The sequence below is a fragment of the Melozone crissalis genome, unplaced genomic scaffold (genome assembly GCF_028551555.1).
Source record: "Melozone crissalis strain CALT ecotype California unplaced genomic scaffold, PUWL_Pcris_2 ptg000092l_1, whole genome shotgun sequence".
NCBI lineage: Eukaryota > Metazoa > Chordata > Aves > Passeriformes > Passerellidae > Melozone > Melozone crissalis.
Window position 1 is genome coordinate 371512 of NW_026535869.1, and position 23206 is coordinate 394717.

A 23206-nucleotide genomic window follows, 5' to 3' on the forward strand; every position below is an offset into this window, starting at 1 on the left:
CCGGCCGCGGCTTCAGCACCGCGGACAGCGGCCCCGCAGCCCGGCCCCGCCGCCTCCCGCCCGGGGTCCCCCCTGCTTCGGGGGATGCCCACCGCCCCAGGGGTCCCGCTGCCCTCGGCTGCCCTACCCCTCACCCCGGCTGCTGCCTTTATATCGCACCCCCGGCCCCCGGGCACGCCTGCCCAGCAGATCCCCCATGCTTTTGCTCAGCAGTTTCAGCAAAGTGGGAGAGACCCCGCGTCCGGCCGCGGCCAAACCCGGATGGCAACGGGACTGGCTCCGTGAGCACGCGGTACGGGGAGAGATGCGGGGGCAGAACTGCCATCACAGCTGGTCCCAGCTCCCGCTGCCATCTGCCCCTGCAAGGACAGAGACACAAGGCGAGAAGCGCCGCAGATACCATAAGGGCCCATCCCACGTTCTAGGAGCATCCTGCATATGCAGGTGATGGGGGACAGGTGGGTTGACATCACCTGGCTCTCCTACGTCTGCCCTCAAATCCTCCAGCCCCAGAGCAAGACTGCCACTCACCATCTCAGAGCCATCACCTGCAGGAAAACTCACCCCTGAGTGACGGGGGCTGAGGACGGGTGGAGCGGGCTCCTGCCAGCGCCGGCCGCACTAATGCGCTGATGGTCTGTAAGTGGCTGCCTATTGATGAGGTGTCCAGTTAAAGAGTTCGTGAGACACTAAATCAGCCCATTGATCCTGCCGAGATCGATGGTGCTACAGACCTGATCAGTGCAGCGGGCAATTAACACCCTCTGGAATGAGCTGCCTTCGTGTAACATCAAACGCTCCAACAGACAAATCCAATGGGGCCATTGACCCGGGTGTGCGATGCCACCCAGCCCATGTGTTTGACGAGGGTACTGGGCAGCAAGACTCCTCAGCCAGCCTTGCCATCTCTCTCCTGCCCACCGTGACCCCGATGCCCCCCAAGGCTGCACTGCAAGATGCTCATCTGTGCTGCTGTATCCCTGTATCCCATTGAATGTTTTGGTCCTCGTCCTCCCTGTGCTAGGAAGCCATCATGCACCCAACCTAACCCCCTCAAGAAGCAGTCCTTTTCCCTGGAAGGAGAGGCTGCCTGTCCTGGAGGAAAGATTGATTCTCCCCTTGCCCTCTTGCTACTTTGGGAAGTGCTGCATGTGGGAAAAAGTTCCAGGCATCTGAGAGAAGCCTGGATTTTCCTCTTTAAAAAAAAAAATCAATAAATCTGAATCTAATCTCCTAATAAAGGTTTAATGAGGACATAATGTTGATGGAACAGAACATTGTTGCAGCATAATCGCTCCCAGCTGCTGTGCGAGTGTGCACACAAAGGCCCGGTCCTGCCGCGATTTCCCCGTTGTTGTAACAACGCCTTTGTGCCAGGCCGGGCTTTGCCTCCCTTCCCATGGGGCGCTGCAGCCCGCAGGTTCCTCACGGCAGGACCGCCTCTGCTTGCCCTAACCTGGACCAAAGTTCCCCACCACTTGCCCAAAGCCCTCCTGGGAGGCTGCGCTGGGGGGACTGGGGGAGGCAGGAACACCATCAGGACCCTGGAATGGACACGTGGCGCCTCAAACCTGCTGGGAAACGCTGGGGCAGGACACTGGCACATGCCACCATCCCCGGGAAAACTCAGTGCTGCTCTGCCCTTGGTGACTCCAGCTGCGCTGTAAGCAATGTCTGAGGGCATCATGAGGTAGACGGCGGTGTTGGGCACAGGCAGGGCCGGGCGGAGCTGGCAGCGCTGGCTCGGGCCGGCGGCAGCGTGCGGGGCTGCGCGGTTTGCCACGGCACAAAAGGAGAGCAGGCGCTGCCGTTAATGTAGTCAGTAAATAAATAAAGGAGGGCTTAAGCTTAGTGTACAGCAATCAGTCGGGAACTACAGGATAATTAACGCAGCGGGGGGCCGGACGGCTCTGCAGGCAGGTTTAAATGAACGCGTTCACTTTCATTGAGGCAAACTTGCTCTGCTCCCTGGCGAGCCGCATGGGCAGGCAGCAGCACAGGCAGCGCGCTGGGGATGCTCCCTGCCCACGGGGACACTGACGTTCCAGGGAGACCCCCGGCCCACTGGGGTTGGTTTAGGGATAGGACCTCCTCAATTTCCCCCTCAGAGCAGGCACCCCCAAACTCACCACTGTGGGCACCCCCATGGCTCACCCCAAGCTGGTGGGATGCATCTTTCCTCCACCTCCTCCTATTCCTCCTCCTCCTCCTCCTCCTCTTGATGGGCACAGGAATGGGAGACAGCAGGCTGAGACAACAGAATTAACTTTATTGGTTGTTCTTTTGTTTTCTAACTGCAGATTCAAGGTATACAACTGAACATTGCTATTTTCCTTATGAGACTTATAAATAAAAATACAAAAAATGTTCACTACAAAAAAATCTACCGTTAGTAGGATGTAAAAAATATTCTCTTTGCTATAGAAGGCACGAACTTCACTTAGTGACACATGGAGAGAAAAAAACCTGCAGCAGTATATTCTTCTTTTTTTTTTTGTCTTTTTTTTTTCCTCTGTCAGAAACACTGAAGTCTTACAAAGAAATGCATCTGAATCTACACAGGACGAAGGCAGATGCGGAGAGCTGCAACTAGGAGACACCACAACTGTTTTTTTTTTTTTTTTTTCTTTTTCTTTATTTTTCAGGAAACTTTTAGCTAACGGCATCTGTGGCTAGAGGACAGAAAGAGGACTTGCAAGCAGAACCGCAGGGGAGCAAACGGTGAGACAGGAAAAGTCGTACAAAAAATAGGAGCCAATAGATACTCTGAGAAAACCAAAGGGGAACTTGGGCACCTTCTGCGCCCGGGCTCAGAGAGGTGCTGAGGTAGACGGAACGAGGACAGCGACGGACCCGAACCACGAGCGAAAACACAGAGCAACGGGACGGGCAGGCGGGCGCTCACGACACTGACACCAAGCCAGGGGAGAGGGAGCCCGGGACCACGGGGCCCCGTGCGGCGCTTGGTCCTCACTGCTATGATACACATATATATACTTACATATATATATATGGAGGGGTGGCAGGGGCTGCGCCACAGCCAACGGTGCGGGGACGTGCGCCCGGGATACAGCAGCATCACTCCAATGCTGACCCCAACACTGTTGCAGTGGGGGCTGTGTCTCTGAGGGAGAGGGATGGTGGGATGGAAGGGGAGTTAAAGCAAAAAAAAAGCCACATGAGCTTGGCCACGTGCTCCATGGCACCATGGCACCCGTGTCTGGCAGCGCCAGGACACCACGGGGACCTGCCATGCACACGCCAGAAATTGCAGCAACTTTCTGTGTGAAAGAACTGTTTTCTTTTTTTTTTTAAATATTTTTCCTGTTTTTTTCTTAGGCACAACAATGAAACGAGCCGTTCTCCACAGTCACATCCCGGATTGTACAGCAGCGGTGCCCTCCCTGCGCAGAGCAGCGGCTGTCCCACGCGCAGGGGCACGCGCACGTGCAAAGCCGGACTGGGGCGCCAGGCAGGACGCTGCTCCCACAGCCCTGTCCCTGCTTGGCACCAGGAGAGGTGGGAAGGGCACCCCAAACACAGAGGGGCCATCAGTGTCCCTCCAAACTATCCAGACACTGTCCCACCACCCCCACCCACAGCTCCTTTTCCCCCCTTTTCACCCAAACGCAGCAAAATGACAAAAAAAGAACCGTGGGATGGAACCACCAAGCCCGCGGCTGCGCAGGAGAAACACAACAAAAACAAACACAAGAGGTAGCTTCAGAACCAACACCCCCAGCCCCATGGGGCCAGGCAAAAAATACCAGTTTTGGTAAGGATAATGCACAACAGGAGGCTGGCAGGGACACCAGTGCCCCACCACCTCTCCACCACCAATGCTGGGCACGTGGCTGGTGCACCCCAGCCATGCCAACCCCTGTCCCTCCCAAATCAATAAAAGCTCATGAGGTCACAAAAAAATGAGGTAATTTCAAGTAAAATGTGCTAAATGCGGAAATATTCCAAAAGAAAGTTCAAAAAAACCCAAACAAAAAGCAAAAAAAGCGGCGAGCAAAGCCGCCTGCCACGGGGCACCCCTTACTTGTGGGCTCCTGTGGCTGAGGGCTGGGCAAAAAAACCCACACTTGGCACCTTCCAGGTGCCCCAAATCAGCAGAAGAAAAGAGGATCCCTGCATTCGGAGTGACGCCACACACTAACAGCTCCAACACTGGCACTGACTGCATATCACCAAACCAACTGCATCTCCCCATGAGGGGCTTCACCCTTGCCCCGGGAAGGCAGGGAAGGAGGGAGAAATGCATAGAGACGTCTTTGGTCATGGGGAAAGCAGCAGCATCCTGTGCCCCTGAGCCCACCTGGACACCAGGCAACACCTCAAGGCAGCCTGGCTCCAGCTGGCTCCGTGTCCCAAACACCCTCCTCTGGCCAGGATGCCCCCAGGACACTCCTGCCAAAGCACTTGTGGCTCACAGGGCACTGTGCTCTCCTGCCTGCGATGCTGCAGCCTGGGAGCACGAGAACCTGCCAGAATGGGGCCCAAGCCCACATGGGAGCTCAGGGCCTCTGCAGGGCATCCACGGCAGGGCCTATGCAGTGACAGGACACCAGGAATGAAAGCCTTCCCAGAGCACTAGCTGTGCACACGCTTTCAGGGAAGCGCCTCTTTCCTACATGGTCTTCCCAGCAGCACCAGTGGCCAATGCCAAGGGTGACGGCGGGCCTGGCTGGGGGTTCAGAGGGTGAAATCTGCCCTGCAGCAAGGGTGAAAGGGCAGCAGGCGCGTGAGCAGCTGGGACAGCAGTGTGGATGGGGCTGGAGAAGGGGCCGGTGTGTCCCTCGGTCCGGCATGAGCTGCAGGATCCTTCCGGCGAGAAGAAACGAATGAGAACTGAAAACAAACAAGGCCATGGATGCTGCGGGTTTGGTGGGATTTTTTTTTGCCCAGTCATCTGCCACTTGGCCCTGCTGCCCCTCTGCCTCCTCTCTTAGACATAGCAGAGGTAGAGATAGGTCTTCTCTATCCGCCAGTCAGTGGGGATCTCCTCTGGTTTGTGGCCCTTCATGTGCTTCTGCATGGCGGAGAGGCTGGGGCAGTACTCCAGGCAGATGGTGCACTGGTAAGGGGAAGCGCCATTGTGGGTCCGAAGGTGTTTGATCATGGCCGAGTAGTCCCGGGAGCGCTGGTGGCACAGCTTGCACTCGAAGGGCTTCTCACCTGTGGGATACAGGGTGTCAGCGCTAACCAACTGCCCAGCTCAATGCTGCCGCAGCGGGCACAGCCGATAGCCACGGAATGAGCGGCAGAACCGATGTGACTATTGATCCCTGTTTACAATAGTGACGTGCCGGCACATCGCGGGTTTGTTATCCCTGGCTGCCACCCTGGTCCACGTGCCAGCCCTTCCACCAGTCTGTCCCTGCCAGCCTCGCCACAGACACCCCAGCACGTACCTGTGTGGACTCGGTAGTGGGTCTCCAGCTGGTGCTTGAGGCTGAACTTCTTGCCGCAGCCGTTGCACTCGTAGGGCTTCTCCCCGGTGTGGATGCGCTTGTGGCCCTTCAGCGTGCTCTCGTCCCGGAAGCAGCTGCCGCAGAACTCGCACTCGTAGGGGTGGTCACCTGCAAGCACATGCCGGGGTCAGGGCTGCCGTGACTGCTGCGCCACACCAAAACCAGCTCCCCAGCCTTTTTACTCCGGGCAGCCATCCTGGGGACAGAGCGTCCCAGTCTCCCCAGTGCGGTGCGCTGGTCCCTCCGTGCACAGACCCTCCTGTACAGAGGATGCTCGGGTCTGAGGCATGGTAGAGACTGGAGCGTGCTGCAACCCTCCCACCACCAATTTCCAGGTTTTTCACCCAGCAGCACCAGCACAGACCCAGCCCTGGGCATCTCCCACACTCTAGACCAGGCGGCTGATAAATGAACTCTGGTTTGGCACCAAAGGCAGAATGATTTGAAGGAAAGGTGAGGGCTCCAGCTACTTATTTATTACAGCCGCGAAGGCAAGGACAATAAAGATAGATTGATCGTCCGAGACTTTGTTCATGAATATTTAAATATTACTGATTTGTCTTGTCACTGTAATTACAATTTCTCTGTGCCGCATATCCTACAAGCACAGTTTATGGTAAAGAATGGCGAACTGTATTTCACTTGTCCTGCTGCAGATGTGCGGAGCTGCCAAGCGTGTAATGTTCCCCGCATTTCATACATTTTCTTCAGCTGTGAAGGCTTAAGTCATCCACAATGACCTACGTTTTTTCATTATCCCCGTGTCAAACTGCACTCGTGCCTGGGCATAAATTGTCCTTCTCGTTATATACTCACATGCCTGTGCTTTCGCTTCCTCTTTAAAATGATATTTTACTCTCTCCCCATTTGCCGCAGCCCAGCTCTGCGGCCCCTCGCCCCTCCGGCAGCTGCTGCCTGGGCACCTGGGGGGAGGAGGATGCTCGGGATGCAGCTCAGAGCCCCCCTCCAAAGGCAAGGCAGGCGGTGCCTGTGGCCGTTGTTGCCTTTCCCCTCCCGTGCCCAGCTCCAAACTGCCACTTTGGCTTTTGATCCTACAGTCAAAGACAGATTTTTCAGTCAGAGGCAGCCAGCATTTCTATCCGCCCATTTTTCAGGGGAGCCTGAGCCCCTGGAGCACCCTGGCCCTGGGACAAGAGGGAGCATCCTGCAGCTGCGCAGGACGGCACCACACGGCACGATTGAACGCTCCTAAAGCGCCGGTGATCCCAGTGTTTTTTCACAGCCGGGAGCTACTAAAGCGACAGAGGTTGGGGTGGGACACGCGCAGCCCGACCCGCAGCCCAGGTCACCGGATTACTGGCTATAAATAGCTCCAGCACTCAGCATTAACATGCTTATCATCGACACAGGATTCCCATTTCCACATCGGGACCCCTAGCCCACGTGTGGGTCTGGCAGCTGCCAGCCACAGGCTGCACAGAGCGACCCTCCGTGACACCACCCGCACAACCCCCAGCAGCCACCTTTACGTCCCTCTTGGAGATTGTGTGCATGGCCCCTGCCTGACAAGAGAAAGAAAAGGAGCATCCCTCCTCAGGATACATTTTGTTCCCTGTCAGCACCAACAGTGGTGTCAAGGAGGGCACATGAGCCTCGCACTTGTGTGGGCAAAGGATGGGTGAGTAGTGCTTCACCCAGGCAGCTGTGAAGATCCGTGGCACTGGCTGCGATCCTGCACGGTCCTGCTCGTCCCCCAGGAGCCAGCTCTTTCAGGGGTGTTTTGTGACTGGCGCCGAGTGACGGCGCTGACGATGTGGCCAGGACCACGGAGCTGCCCGGGGATGCTGTCGGAGGAGCTGAGGACACGGCGCGGGCGCTTTGAGGACACGGCGTAAGGCGGCCAAGCCGGACTCTCCCGCTCGGCAATCCTGCAGCCCGGCCCTGCCCCAGCGGGGCCACGGCAGCACCAGCTACACGTAGCGCAGGTCGCCCTAATCCCATTAGGACTGAGCACCAGCTGATTATGTGCATCTACCGCCGTAAGCTGATGAGGCGGATATGATCGCACACCCCCTAAGAAGGTCACGTGCCACCTCAGACCAGATCAACTTATTACACACAGCTTTTTTTTTTTTCTGTTTTGTTTTTCAAATCCAAGCCACTTCAGGCACCTCCACGCTTTTTAAACACAAACCACCTCTCTTCCCCCTATTTCCTTTCCAGGCGTGGGGAAGGAGCGCGTCCCGGCTGCCCCAGCCCGCGTCCCCTGCCGTACCTGTGTGGGAGCGCAGGTGCCTCTTGAGCGCGGTGTGGCTGGGGAAGGTGCGGTTGCACTCGCTGCAGATGTAGCTGCGCACCCCGGCGTGCACCTCCATGTGCTGCTGCAGGGCGCTCTGCGTCTGGAACCGCTTGCCGCACAGCAGGCAGAAAACGGCCATGTCTGTACCTGTGCGAGAGGAGAGACCCTGCTTAGGCACTGCCTGGCGCCCCCGGCCCACCGCCCCGCTGTGGGGGGGTCCCACTCCCCCACAGGGGCAGCAGGAATGCTCGGGCAGCAGAAGGGACCCCAAGAGCTGCAGGGCTTTGGCTGCCGTTGGGAGTCCCTGGCCACCCCGACCCTGCTGACACTGGCACAATGAGGGAAAGAGCTGAAGAGGAGAAGTTCTCGCATTGCACTGGGGGCAGCTGGGAGCCCTGGCGATGCCGAGGGACGCCCAAACACAAGGCAGCTGTTGGGTGATCGCTGCATCCCCACACACCTCTGAGAGCTGCTGAGCTCAGACCTTGTGGTGCCCAAGGGAAAGGGGACCCCAAGAAGCGCCCCACGAAGCTGCCCTGGGGAGCAGGCAGGATGTGAGAGGGGGACGTGCCCACCCCTTGTGCTGCATGCGGCCCCGAGCCCCAAGGCAGATCCAAGCTCCATACCATCACTCTTGGGTACAAACCTGGCTGCAGCAACACAACAGGGACAAAACCCCAACCCAGGTGCTTGTACCCCGTCCATAAACACCTCAGACCTCTAGCCTTAAACAGTTTGTTTTTGCTTATGCATAGCTGATTGTTCAGAACTGTGAGTCACTGCAAATTGTATTACACAGGGAGATTAAGCAAATAAATGCTCGCTTTTTGGAGACATTAAAATGTGAGGACTATGGAAATAAAATTAACTAGAAAATTGTATTAGCAATTCATTAGCAGCACAAGATGTTCAAGGTAACCAACAAATCCGTGCAGCCTTCAGGAACAGCAGGGGCAGAGGGCTGCTTGCCACGCTACCAAAACCAACCCCAGGGACACCACCAGGACCACAGCACCACGGGGCAGGGACACGATGGGCAGCGGCACTGTCAGTGGCACGCAGGCAGGGGACAGGGAAGGATGCTCCTGGGCAGACCCACACCTCCAGCTTGGGAGCCACGGGCAACGGGCATCCCGGAGGGCATCCTGGTTCACACATCACCTGCTCTGGCATCGTGCCATCACCCACCCAGGTGTGGTGGTACCTCGTGGTCAGCTCTGTCCTGCTGGGGACACAGAGGCCGCCTGGGGAGATGCTCAATCTCAGCCTTGCACTGGGCTACCCTAAAATGCTCTGAAATCTGAAAAAATCCCCAGTGAAATGGGAATAAAAGCAGCAAGAGAGGTGGCCCCGCATGGGAGCTGCCTTTCTCCCTCAGCAGGGATTTATCCCGGGGGGTTGTGGGCTCATGTGCCCCCCACGCAGCTGCGGACAAAACGCTCCCAAGACAAAAAAAAAAAAAATTAAAAAAAAAAAAAAAAAAAAAAAAAAAAAGCAGGCAGCCCCGAACGGGCAGCGCGCAGCAAATCCCAAGAGGTATGCGGCCCCGCGGCCCTCGGCGGCCCCGGCGGTGACAGCAGGACGGGTCAAAGGTCCCCGGGGCTGAGCCCCCAGCGCCGCGGCCAGCTGCGGAGCGGAGGCCCCGGCCCGCGGGACGCCGGCCCCGATAAATCTGCCGCCAGCAGCCCCCGCTGGGGCCGCGGACAATGGGCTCCCGTGGGGGCGGAGGGCAGCACAATGCCGCCGGGCCGGCGCGCGGGGCCGTAACAAATCCTCCCTGGCACCGTAGGGCCCTCATTTGTGAAACTAATTGGCCCCCGCTTGAAAAAAAATAAAAATGGGCTGACTCCGGCAGCCACAGCGATGGGGACGAGCTGCCTCGTGCGCGCATGGGGCCGGGGCTGGAGCTGGGGCCGGGCATCCCCAGGTGCTGCTTCCTGAGACCTGCAAAAGGCCAGGGTGATTTCTCCTCTTCTTTTTCTTCTTCAAGTAACGTATCAGTAAATAAACACCCCGGACTGGGAGGTCAGCGTGTACTGGCATGGCCTGCGAAGGCGCTAGTTCCCAGCTGAGCTCTGCGAGCAGAGCATCTGCGTGGCACAAAGGCCGACACCGGCCGGGCGCAGAGGTGGAGCACTGGGAGGTGGCCCCGCATCCCAGCACCGGGCCCCGCGGCGGGACACGGGGCCCAGGCAGCGCTCGTTCCCTGCCCTGAGGCTCCGCAGGTGCCTTTCTCCAGCGGCCAAGGGGCGCGGCAGGCACCGCTGCCGGGTACCGTCCCGCTGCCGGCCTCCAAGGCGCTTGGTTTTCTTTAGGCTACATGCCAACTATGTCACACCTCCGGAGGAAGGATGGGAAGCGGGGAAAAACGGCAAAACTCTTGAGAGGGTGCCACACTGGGTGCCACAGGACTCAGCCCTGTGTCCTGTCGTGAGTGCGTGCCTGGGCTCCAGCCACAGAAGCCCCGAGCCAGCTCTCAGCCATTGGAAGAAAAATCACCCCTGATAAAGAAATGCTGCCACCCCAAATCAGTGAGAGACGGATTTATTCATTTCCCTGACATTTTAATGGTTTCTCCCCTTTTTGCAGGAAGATGATTACAAATTAAGCAGCATTTAAACGCTTTTTACTGTCAACAATTAAAAGGGGTGAAGGCGGGCGAGCAATTCATTCCCCGGGAAACGCGCTGGCTCTCGGCGGGCGCCGAGGGCCCGTCCCTCTACTGTACACAGCACAATGGCCCCGAGCGCGCCATTAATTTTGCAGGACGTTCAAAAGCAAATTAAAATATAAAAAGCCCCTGGGCACAAAGATAGATACCGAGGGAGGGGGCGGCGTAGGTCAAGCTCGCAGAATTGAAGTCTTAGCAACTGGGAAGGTTCAGGCACAGCCCCGCACGCTGCGTTCAGCTGCCACCTTTGCCCACCATCCCCAGTTTCTGCGTCCCTGCCAGAGCCAGTGCTGTGCCAGCAGCTGAAAGCCACCGGTGGGGCAGCTGTTAGCACTGCCACAGGGTTCCGAGGTGGAGGCTGGAGTGATTTGGGCGTTAGACACTCTCTTGGTTAGTGTGCTGGCCACATCTCGCAGGGTCTTTTTCAATACAAGGTAGTCCCGAAACTGATTTTTAGTGGGGGATGCTCGATGGAGGGAGGGAAAACCCTACGGCTGCAAGGCCGGAGATGCGCATCCCTGCTCTCCAGCAGCTCGGTCCCAAAGCAGCGCAGCCGGCAGGGACGCGGTGACGAGCAGGACGCGCCCCGTCCGTCCGAGCGCAGCGAGGGAGGGATGCTGCAGCGCCGCCCCCACCGCCGCCTCTGCGGAGCAGGGATCCGGCTGAAAACCGGCGTGGCACGGCTCAGGGAGGCACGGCGGGGCGGGTCTGCCTCGCACTGGGCCCTGGCGGAGTTTATGGATGCGGGAGGTGCACTGCAGGAGAAAGGCGACACGTCCCCTTTAAAAGGAAATATAATTTACAGTGTGCAGCCAGGCGGGCCATAGTTTCAATCTCGTTTACTATAGAGAAAACTCTGCTAGCTGTTCTCTATCCCACAAATCCGATTTAATCAGACAAGCCAGCCAGCGTGGCTTGAAGTAAAAACGGATAATTAGTAAACAGAGAGCTACTTCAGTGCTTCATTGGCATTCGAGCCGGGCTAGTGTGTCGCATTTAAAATGCAGTCTGATGAAGTTTACAAAATCAAACCATTTGTTACTCCTATTGAAGAGGCTTCAGGCCACTTGCAATTAAATTGGAATTAGTGCTTAGAATGAGATACAGCAAATTCATACTAAAAAGGGATCTGACTTTCAGACATTTGACTTCAAGTTTTTCCCCCCATGCTGGAGCACGCGTGCGTGTGCTGGCCCCCCAGAGCCCCTGGCAGCCCTGCCAAGCCCAGACCTGCTGTGTGCCTGGGAATGGGGTGACTCGGGGATGCTGTGGCAGCAGGGCAGGGGGGACAAAGGGAGTGGTGCCACCATGCTGGTGAAGCCATCATCCCCACCGAGCCCCAGCAGGGTGGCAGCACGGGCTGGCAGTCCCCAGGCTCGTGGCACCAACATTGAGATGTGCAAACCGAACTGCCCCTCCCCGAGTCCTCTTCATAACGCTGCCATCTTTCCCTGCCTGCCCTCAGACCCATGTTATCAGACTTGAAAAATGAGCAGATCCATCCACTGCTGAAATAATCAGGAGCACGGAACGAAAGGCTGTGGAGGGGCACACTGGGAAGGCTCCAGCATTATCACGGGCACGAGCATGCTCATGTCTAAGGATGCTGACAGAGCATGTTGCTGCCTCATGCACCCTGAAACCTCCAAACCCTCACCTCAGGTCCTGATAATTCAGGGTCTTCCACAAGGCTCCCTCCTTCACAGCTCACGTTTAACATCATGCCTCACACGGTTCATGTGCCAGAGGTGACCCGATACTGCTGCTGTCCTGACAACAAAGGCGAGCAGCTCCGAAACATCCTGGCCATGCAAAGCAGGAGCCCAAAGGCTGCTGGCACTGCTGAGATGAGATTTCAGGGACATCTGAGGGTTTTTGTCAGCATGTCAAAGGCTCTCTACCAGCCTCCACCTCCCAGCCAACACTGCTGGCTGCTGCTGCAGGGGAGCTGCAGGAACAGCAGCACTGGGGAGGAGGGTGCCACTGGCAGTGTCGGCCAGAGAGTGGCACAGAACCCTCCCTTGAGGGGGCCAGAGAGTGGCACAGAACCCTCCCTTTCAGCCCTGCCCACAGGAAGGCTGGCAGAGGCAGCAGGGCTGGCAAGGGACCCACTGCCTGGAGCATCCTCTCACAGCTCCAGCACTCAAGCTCAGGCAGAGCTGGCCTGAAGGACAGCCTGAAGGTGCCCAGCTCAGCTTTCCACAAGGGACCCTGGGAACACGGTGCACATCCTGCTGTCACTGAGTTGAAAACCAGGTGCCAGCACAGGCCTGGGTAGCACCAGCACTGAGGCTGCAGGACTCAAAGGACTTTGCCCCAGGATGATGGTGGATGCATGTGCAGGGTAAGAAAATCAGCCCAGTTTCGGATTCTGTTTTCAGGATGATTATGAGACCCAAAGTGGTGTTTTTGGTGGCAGCACTGAAGTGCACCCACAGGCAGGTGCAAAGGAGCCCTCCCTGAATGCTGCTGTTGGGACACAGCACCTGCAGATGCCAGCCTGGATGTAGGGGTGTTGTGCAGAGCCGTGTTGTGTGGTGCCACCCACTCCAGTGCTACTGAGAGGTGATGGCATTCATTACTGTGCTGAGTCAAACAGCCCCTACAACCTTCATGGTTCACTGGAGAAAGGGGGGAAAACCCCCATAAGATAAACACAGGAAATGTGTGCATTTTGTACCAGAGTCACCAAATCATCCCAGTTTCAAAGCCTGCCTCTGGACTCCACAGCTCAGCTTCTGTGCTAATTAACATCTTTATGGAAGGCAACTTCTCCCAAGGGGGCATTTATTTGATTATTATTATTTACTTAGAGATAGCACAGCTTTCTTCCCAACTTTAACCGACTACGGAAAATTAATTCTTAAAAAGCAGTTGACGCTGCCTGCTCTCCTGCCCCTGCTGGTTTTCCTCCTGGGCTGGATGTGGACACTCCACTGCAACAGGAGGCCAGGCCAAGCTTCTGGCACTGCCTGCTGCCTCCATGCCAGCTCACCCTTTTACAAACACTGAGGAAAACTGGCGTTTCAGAGCAGTCGTACAACATTGACCTTGCAAGCACAGGGGATTAACAAACCCCCCAAAAGAAATGCCTCACTTTTTGCTCCTGCAGCGATGCACAGGGCCGCTTCCCACCCAGCCACACTCCTGCTCTCCCCACAGCCCAGGCAGATGCACATGGAGGATGTATGGGGTGCTGGTACCCGCAGCAGCCTGGGCAATGCGTGCCAGGCCCTGAGCTGCAGCTCTGGCACGGGCAGCCCGTGCCTGCTGGGGGTGCTTTATTACAGGGGCCATCTGGACCTGGGGGACAATGTGGTCCCGTATCCTCGTGAACTGGCTCATTAGTCACACCCTCGTAGCTTGACCTCTCTCTTCCTTTGAGTATGGTGGGACAAGAGCATCCCCCTCTCACCTCCCTTTTGGTGGCCCGTTGCTCCCCCATGCCCAGTTGTGCCCTCCCCAGCACCCTTCATCTCCATCACTGTCCCCATTGCCATCATCACCACCTTCCCTCACCGTGTTTGCTGCCATTGCTCAGGCACAGTGGTTATGGGGGCACGTGCGGGGAGGGAAGGAGCCCGGCGACGATTAGCGGCGGTGGCTTTATGGCAACAGGCACACAACTCATTCGTTTCATGTTTCGCAGAATATAAAAGCGCCGAAACATCTTAATTTTAAATTCTTATCATTGAATTTACTGCTTTTCTCTCGCAATGATTTGTGTTGCTTTTTAATTTTTACAGTCTCTACAGAAGCCAGATGCTACTGCCTAGGGCCAAAATAATAAAAACCCGCTGCAGTCGCGAGTTACAGAACAAAAAGGAAACGCGCGGCTGACAGAAGTTAATATCTCAATTTAACAGTGCTGCTCCGCTAATGATCCTTTGATATGTGTTTATTTAGAAAGGTCTGATCTTGACCTTGAAAGCAAACTAAACCGCAAAGTCTTTATGAGAGGAGAGAAAGACTTTATTTATAGACTGGCTTTGCGTCAATCACGGCGGCAGCCGGACCCGCGCGGGCGCAGCTCCGCGCTGCCTGCGGGCCCAAACGGGGCCTTCAGCGGGAAAGGTGCTTCTGGGAGGGTGCGGGATCAGCTGCCCTGGGGGACAGCAGCGCGTCCCCATCGCCAGGGCAGGGTGCTGGGCGCACCATGGAGGGGCAGCCCAAGGGATTCGGACAGCCCCAGGCCTGTGCGGGATGCTCCTGGGGGACAGCACTGGCCCTGACACACCCCTGTCCCCAGAACAAGCCACCCGGGAGTGCTGCATGCCTAACCCCTTCTTCCAGAACTGGAAAGTGCTGCCTCTGCTCCCTGGTCTGCTCCCTGAATGGGGTCCCCAGGCTTGGAAGGAAGGGATGTGCTCAGCACCACCCAGCCCACACTGACAGAGCCTTAGCAATGTTTCCTCTTCTTCCTGAAGAAACTGAGCGCTATGCAAGCCTGGCAGAGGGAGCTTTTAAGGCCAATCCTTTTTATTGCATTTCCACCTCCTGGCTGGGGGAGGTGGGAAGTTCCTGAGCTTTTAATGCTTCTAGCCTGGGATTGCACTGTGGACACTTCACACCTATGGTGCGCTGTGCTCTCCAGCCCAATTTCCATTTTCTCAGGCCAAACAGTTGTTTGAAGCCATTTGCAGTCCCTAAAGCCTTCTGGCCGAAGCTGGAGGCACATCCTCCCAGCAAAGGGGTAACCCCAAAGCCTTTTTATTGTACTGAATATCTATCAAAATATATCAATACATATTAAACCCATTCAGGTAGACTCATGATCATCCTTGGCAAAAACCATCACTCAGTTGTTCCAGCCCTAAAGGTACTGCCATAAAACTGCCCCCTTTCCTGGCCAAGCACATCCCCTGGCCAAATGCAGTAACCTGGTATCTGAACACCTATGTGCAACACCTCCCTTTTGTGCTGCTTTCCCCTAAGCTCACACCATTCTGGAGAATGCCAGATTCAACCTTGCTATTCCCAAGGAAGCTGTGCATTGGGACACCTCTGCCCTTCCTGAGAACCAGTTTCTCTGGGGCAAATCCCGGTGGCATTTCTGGCCACTGCGTCAGATGGGAAGCTGTCACACATACTCGTCATCACTGCACCAGCTTCACAGATTTCCTCTTCCCAGTTGGAAATTGGACTGAAATCAGCTGACAAAACAATCGGACTTTCTGCTGAAAACCCTGAGTATCTCCCCCACTACTTCAGAACTGTTGTTTAACTGATGTGCTAGAAACTGCTCCATCTCCCAAAAAAGAGTTTTGGTGAGGAGACTGAGGGGTCTTTCCTTGGGGACCACTATCACCATCACCACTGCCATCGTCCCACCTGGCAGAGGGCACCACCTGCCCATTGCCAATCCGTTCCACTCGTGCATCTCTCCTGCTCAAGGTGGCACCATGCTGGCACCCTGCAGCCCCACGGAGCCCTGCCTCACACCCCAACAACAAAATGACCTTTCTGGTGCTGAGGCGGCTGCCTGGCAGAGCCTGGCCACCGGAGCGACCGGCTGCCGCGAGGCACAAAGCCGGGACTCGCAGCATCTGCTTATTATTCCTGCACCCCCATCATTAAAAAAAGAGAAAAGATGAAAAGGCCCCCTCGGCAAAGCCGGGGAGATGTGGAGCGGCACCGAGCGCGGCCTGGCCCCCAGTTGTTGGGGGTTTTTGTACAGCGGGGAGACGCGAATCCTGGGGGACAAAAGTAACTGCTAAGGTAAGTTAAACCTTGTCGAGATGAACTTTCCTGCTACTTTTAATTAAAAGTTCTTTGGAATTAAAAAGGACACTATTCAGGAAAGCCTGAAAAAAAAAATTCATTGACACCAGCCCGCCCCCCTCCCCTTTTTCCCAAGGAAAAGAAAAAGCTGTTTTTGTGTGTCTGCTCACCCAGCCCGCACTGTACAAAAGGAAGCGGATTTGCAGCAAGACACATGAGATGACCCCCTGACCCCGAGCCGCTGAAAAGTCCTCAATGGCATAAATACCAGATAATCAATCACATACCAGGAGGGCCGGTCCCCCTGCCCTCGCCCCCGCCGCCGGGTTTATGAGAGATGCACTGTAAACGGACACCGGCTCCTGACGGGAGGCCCCTCTCGGCATTCCTCTGCTGGACCAGGAGACCCCGGCCGCCTCTCAGACCGTGCTTCATCCCTCTTTTATAAAGCCCAGCATGGAAATGCCGAGCATCCTCAAGCTCACCATAGCTGATCCCTTGTGCTCCAGAGCAAAGGGGGACAGAGACCCCTCTCTGTGCTCTGGAGAGATGGCCAAGCATCCTCTGTGCCGCCACAGGCCAGCACATGGCCAGCACTGAGTTGGGCATGCAGAAACCAGCCCCATTTACAGAAGGCTTTTCTTTTTGGGAGGCTGGCTTTGTGAAGCCTTCGTGGGTTCTAGCAGTGAGTGCCATGTCATGCTGTGCTCCCCTATGGGGCTCTGACCAGCACCCTGAATGCCAGCAAAGGAAGGCAGCCAAGGCCCTCCGGTGCTCCAGGGCAACAATAGATGTTAAAGCTTTCAAGGGAGGGAGGGAAAAATCTTGCAGTGATACCGCATTGGTTTGGTTAAATGGGGAGCCACTTGGCAACTAAATTTGATAATGCTTTTGTCCATGGGTCAGAGGTTAAATATGTTCACACTAATCCCCTTCATCTAGAATTAAAGGACAAGAAAGATTTCTCCGTAGCTTAGTGAGAGGGCTTTTCTCATCGCGCTTTAAATAGTATTTGCACAGGAAAATTAAAGGCAGACCATTGGCCCCGATGCCATCGTGGCTGCACGGCTCCGCCACGCTCCCACCTCCTCGCTGCTTTTGGTGACTCCACCAGCTTGCACGATGCCTGGCCTCATCACATTTCCCCATGTGTGCACCAAGGAGCACAGGGAACTCTTGCTGCCATTTGCTGTCAAAGTGGCAAGGGCAGCCGTGGTTTGGGAGGCAGGGAGATTCCCGGCCGCAGGAATGCGCGCCAGGACTCAGATTTCAAGTGCTGTCACAGGACATTACTGTCAGACAAAGGGGGTCTGTGCTGCGCCCCTAGGACCCACTGCCCGCAGACTCTCTGCGAGCTGGGGCCGGCACCTCAGCGTCCAGAATCCGCTCTTGCACCAAGAGAAAATGCGCGAAGCATCGACTGTCCACCGCACACGGCATCGCCAGCACATCCTCCCCCGCCGGGGCTGCGCAGCCCAGGCGAGCATGGGAGGGATAATTACCTCTAAGCATACTTAATGCTACAGTGCATTATCTCTAGCTATGGAGAAAAGCACGATCCAGAGGTATTTCCCCCCAAAGCCTCATTGGGTTGCTCTCAGAAAACCCTCCTGAGTCCTGTGAAGCAGTAACAGAAAGTCACGGGCAGCCCAGGAAGATGTCAGGCTGGTTTTGGTAAGGAAGCGTGCCAGTTGCTTGTGCTGGCTGCTTGTGCCATTGCTTTGATCAAACTGTGGAAGAGGATGCAGCAGGACAAGCCACAAACAGTATCTCCCAAATCTGCTGGGGAGCAGGGACATTGTCGATGGCTGTTGGTGGCCAGTGGCACCACTGGGACAAGCCCCAGCCACTGGCAGAGTCATGCCAGCATCCCAGTGAAGCGCTGGCCTGGCTATTAATCATGGTGCCACACCGAGTGTGAGGCAAACAGAATTTGTTTTTCAGTGTGATTTATAGCTGACATCACCAAACTCACGTGTTATGTTCCACTTGCTCAAAATCTGTCATTTCCACACTGGAAGTAGCAGTGTGCCATACATCTGCAGCATCACTGCAAGGTTTTGGGCTGGAACCATTTTGAGACAGAGAAAGCAAAGCAAATGTGAGGAGATAAGACAAATATGTAATAAATTTGACTCGATGTACATTTGCCAAGAACAGGGGTGGTGCGTGCCCGTGTGACAGAGCAGCTCCGGCGCAATGCCCCCTCCACCTCCTCCGGGCTCCCACGCATTCCTTGGCAAACCCAAGACAGTTATGGGGTTGCTGGGATGCTCTTCTACGGAAAAACACTGAGAGCACTGGCATAAAACGCAAAAATAATTTAAAAATTTTTAAAAATCCCCGTGCGGTCGTTGAGCCACACTTGCCATGGGAGACAGCGCGGGGGCATCCTGCCACCTCTGCTCCCGGGTCCCTGCTCTCACGCGCCAGATCTTTCTCCCTTTGTACCTCCGCTTATACTGCACGACTGTTTTGAATCTCTAAAATAATGTGACAAGTTAATGATGGCACAATTATCTAAATGTTTAACAGACATGTTATCTAAGTGAATCGGATTGAGATTCCATCCCGCTGACAATAAACATCAATGGGAGAGCAGAAAGTGATAGGCAAATTATCGCCAACCCTGCAATTTCAATGCTATTAAATTTGGAGGAATAACAGCCCTGAGGCCTGTAAACTCTGAATAAAATAGACCCTTGTGTTTGGCCAACTATTAAATCAAAACGCTACCAACATCCCAGCAAAAGAAAAAACCAGGGGGGGAAGAAAAGGGGGAGAGATATAGAGCTTTTCAATTTTCAGTTACATGTTGGTTTTATTAATTCTTTTCTGCTACCGGTGTCTCAGGACAGAGGATACGAGGGATATGAGGATGAGAGTATGGGATGTAGGAAGGGAATGCACCCAGGGGATGTGGGCAAGGGAGAGTGAAGGGTCCTGCTCATCCTTAGTGGCGCGGCCGGGGGCACGCCAACCCCACAAATCAAAAATCCAACTACTTGCTGAGGCAAACGTGCTCTATAGCGGGTGCCGCTCATGCCCACGTGAAACTGGGTCAGGAGTAAATCTGTGCTGTCCTGCTGACTGACACCGGCTGCCGTGCGCTAACTGCCTTGGCACACGGGAGGAAACTCGAGACGAGTCACCTCTGATATTTATAAACGTCGGCACGAGCCCAAAGCCGTTAGCACCAGCACCGCTCGTGTGCACATCCCGACTCCCAGCGGTGCTGCCTGGGGCTACTCAGGCTGCCATCCCAATGCATTCTGTTTTTTCCTCTACATTTGAGGAGAAGGGTAAGGAATTTTCCATGCTCTCTTCCCCAGCACCAAGCCTGTGCTTCTGGAAGATGAGCCAAAACAGTTGCTGCTTTTCCTATTGCAGCGGGACGGGGGCCAAGGACAGTGCACACCCGGAGAGGGCGTCTCGGCCCCGTGTCTGTGGGGCTGCACACAGCCCTGCCAGCGCCGTGCTTACAAGCAGGAACTGTTTTTTAAATTTATTCTTGTTTTTTGCCTTGCCTCAGGAAGTGGGGTGTTAGTTTTCTGCTGTGGAGACGAGCAGTGCTCGATGCAGCACATGCACAACAGCCTGGCTTTGTGTTACCATCATTCAAAGCAGCTGGAGGCAATAATGACAAGCTCCCCTTGGGTCACTGTGTCCCCCTGCTGTGGTTGCCCATTGCTCTTTGAGCTTTGGCACAATCCAGCCCCAAGGATTCACCAGCCAAAGCAGGTTCAATCCCTACAGGAATGTCAGGGTTGTTAGCCAAACTGCTCTGCATCTGCAGGATGGTTTGGGGTGCAGCATCATTCAGCTCCATGGCTGGGCTCCCACTTGTCAGCCCATGATGCTCCATGGGTCTGGGAAATAGAAGGGAAGGGGGAGCTAGCTGCAATTTGCTTTTTACTTGGCCACTTTGACCCCCCTGCCTGGGCTTGGGATGCTCAGCCCTGTGCAGCCAGTCCCTCACTGTGCTGGCTGCCCCTTCACAGCCCTTCTCCTCAGCCTACGCATGGAGGGCTTCAAAACAGACCTGGAATGGCCAAAGCCAGCCTCCAGCTGTAAGGGCATGGACAGGGAGGGCAAGTACTTTAAGATTTATGGAGTGGAGTTTGGCCAGCACAGCTCCATGACCGGGTGACAGCCGGTGACACAGCACTTTGCATCCGTCCTCACACCCCCAGCGTGAAGTCGGGCGGGTTCTCTGTGCCAGCCGCGAGCACAAACTCACTGCCAGTGGCATTTCTATCAGGGCTTTCAGCACTGAAAGATGAGCCTGTGCTCAGCTAAACAGCTCCCAGTATAGCACAGGAGGAGCAGGCGCTCTGTCCTGCTCCAGCCTGGATTTGGAGGGTGAAGGGCTCCACCTGGGTCTGCCCGGCTGTGAATTCCCCCAGGCAAACCTTTCCCAAGCACGGCAGCTTTTGCAAGAGGCTGAAGAGATCCTTGTGTTCCTGATGGGGGCATCACTGAAGGGTTGGGAAGTGCCAGAGCAGAAACATGGCAGAAACCAACTTCTGGGAGGTGTTTGGACAGGGACAAGCTTTGCATGCAAAGGGGACAAACGACCTCACATGTGTTCTGTCATTGTTTCCCATGTCAATGCTGAGCAGTGCTGTAACAGCACTGCACCAACTGGTGCCTTAGCCTGTGCTTTAGTGTAAGAGGAGCTGGGGCTGCCTGGGCAGCGCAGAGGCAGGAACTGCAGAAGGTCCAGCTCTCTGTTGGGCAAAGGGTGACAAAGGCAGCCCAAATGTTGGAGCCTGCACCTAAGTGAAGGTGGAAGGGGAGGCCACGTACCGGTGTGCGTCTGCCGGTGCGTCTCCAGGGCGTCTTCCTTCGAGAACTGGGCGCCACACTGATCGCAGACCAGGGCCTTGGCACCCGCTGGGGAGAGAGAGGGACAGCAGCGTTACTCCAGGGACAAAGGACGCACACCTGAGCATGCACCTGCACGCTGCTGCTGCCATTAACACTCCCGTGTACGGAGGGGTTTCATGTTCAATGGCCCCTGTGCAGCCAGCTAAAGCAGTGCCTCATTCAGCCCTGTGCTCCTGTTCCTTGCACATCACAGCAAAATACAGAGCTGCTTGCCAGGAAAAGATTATTATTATTTTTTAAAATCATTACAATATCAATGCATTTCATTAGCACTGCAACTTATCCAATTGCAATTGGTTTCCTGTTCCTTCCCATCGTGGCTGGTGCTGCTGGTACCCAAAGATGCACTTGATGAGGGATGTGGCTGGAATGCAACAACTGAGCAAGAAGCTCAGAGGCATCTCTGACTATTGGAAAGAGATGTGGGATTTGGGGCAATTCTTAGAAAATTACTATCAATGTGCTGCTAGTTTGGGCAAGGAAAAACCCAGGACACCCAGCATCTGATAAGTAACTTCTAGATGAAACCAGATTAATGACACACCATATCCAACAGCATTGTGGGACAAAGCCACTGCCCCATTTCAAGGTTTGATTCATCTGTTGTGAGGAGCTAAATGTTCCAGAGCAGGACTCAAGGTGGGGGCACTGCCTCGCAGAATGCTGTGCTGCCCATTTTCAGGGGTCCACATTGCCTCTGCCCACTCCTTCCTAGCCCACCGAGCCCTCCATCCCACAGTCAGGGTGGGGTCTGGGGAAAGGTGGGCAGAGAAGGCGACAGGGAGAGAGGTATCACAAGACGCATGGAAAAGAGAATTCCTTTGCCTTTAAATTGTCTCGGTAACGGCTGGCTCGCAGGCAGAAATATTTGGCAGCGGTGAAATTAAAAGTGATAAATTTTCTCGCCAAGAGCTGATCGATAATAGAGGTCTCATCTGTTAATCAATATGACAGTCTGCCTGTTTACTGTGCATATGTTGTTCCCCGCCGCCCTCGCTGCGATGTCAAGTTTGCATTCAAAACAACCCGAGTGCACCTGGGCCGCTGGCGGCTCCCAAGGGGCAAACACACCCAAACTTTGGGGTGCTCCGGGGCGGCTCCCTTGCACCGGCCAGGGGACCACGCCAGCAGGGATGTGGGGCACTGGGATGCGGCGCTGCCGGGGGTGCCCTCTCCAGGCACAGCGGGGAGAGGAGGAGTGCGGAGCGTGTCCCTGAAGGTGCGGGATGGGGTGAAGCGAGGGGCCGGATCGATAGGGCAGCACACGGCCGGCACCCGGCGCGGGCAGCGCGCAGCCCGCAGTTGCCAAGGCGATGGCTCTCCATGGCTCTCCATGGCCACTCGAAGCTCCGCCGGCCCCAGCGCCGCGATCCACGAGGATGTGGCGACCCGCGATCCGTGAGGATGCAACAACCGCGGCAGCAACAGGTTCTGCCCGGGCAGGGCGGCTGCTGGTGCGCGCCCCTCCGAGCGGCCGTGCCCCTCCGGGTCGTGCCCTGCGGGCCGTGCCCTTCCCGGGCTGTGCCCCTCCGAGCTGTGCCCCTCCCGGGCCGTGCCCTTCCCGGGCTGTGCCCCTCCGGGCTGTGCCCCTCCGAGCTGTGCCCCTCCCGGGCCGTGCCCCTCCCGGGCTGTGCCCCTCCGAGCTGTGCCCCTCCCGGGCTGTGCCCCTGCGGGCACTCCGGGCACTCCGCGCTTCGAGGGGCTCGCTGCGCCCGCGGGCTGAGACCGAGCATGGTCCTGCTCAGCACGGGGCTTGCTTTGCCTGCCCCCATTTCCACACGGGATTAGCGGGAGCAGGGACGTGCCGGTGCCCTCCGCAAGCCGTGACCGGAGGGGCCGGGGGAGGCACAGGCAGCCAGCATCTGGCTGGGGGGCGGGCGGACGGGGGGAGGAAAAATTCCTGGCGAGGCGAAAATAAACAGGGCGAACGCAGGGAGGAGCCGGGCGCACTGGCTTACATAAGGAAGCACAGTGTGTACCAAAACAGCGGACCCAAAAAAAGCCGGAGCTGTCAGAACAATGAGTACAGACGCGGGGCATTTACAGCAGGCGCTGCCGTACAGTTTTATTTACAGTACCTCTTATCAGCGCGGGAACAGCACGCCGCCTGCCAATTTCCAAAGGCCAGGACTGCGTGTTCTTTCCCTCAAGTAGATGTGTACTCCAGGCGGGGGGAGGTTGTTTTTT

The 23206-nt window shown here is 56.0% G+C and overlaps 1 protein-coding gene across 3 annotated transcripts in view; it reads right to left on the reverse strand.

The window, feature by feature from the left end:
• Nucleotides 1–2260: 2260 nt before the first annotated feature.
• ZBTB16 (zinc finger and BTB domain containing 16) overlaps nucleotides 2261–23206 on the reverse strand; it is a 54372-nt gene continuing 33426 nt past the window's right edge. For all 3 annotated transcript variants that reach the window (XM_054291486.1, XM_054291485.1, XM_054291484.1), the window contains exons 4-7: nucleotides 20939–21025; nucleotides 7714–7884; nucleotides 5418–5585; nucleotides 2261–5181 (exon numbers count right to left, since the gene is read on the reverse strand). In XM_054291486.1, the coding sequence (XP_054147461.1) occupies nucleotides 4952–5181; nucleotides 5418–5585; nucleotides 7714–7884; nucleotides 20939–21025 (656 nt within the window). In that variant the 3' untranslated portion in view covers nucleotides 2261–4951. The remainder of the gene's footprint in view (nucleotides 5182–5417; nucleotides 5586–7713; nucleotides 7885–20938; nucleotides 21026–23206) is intronic.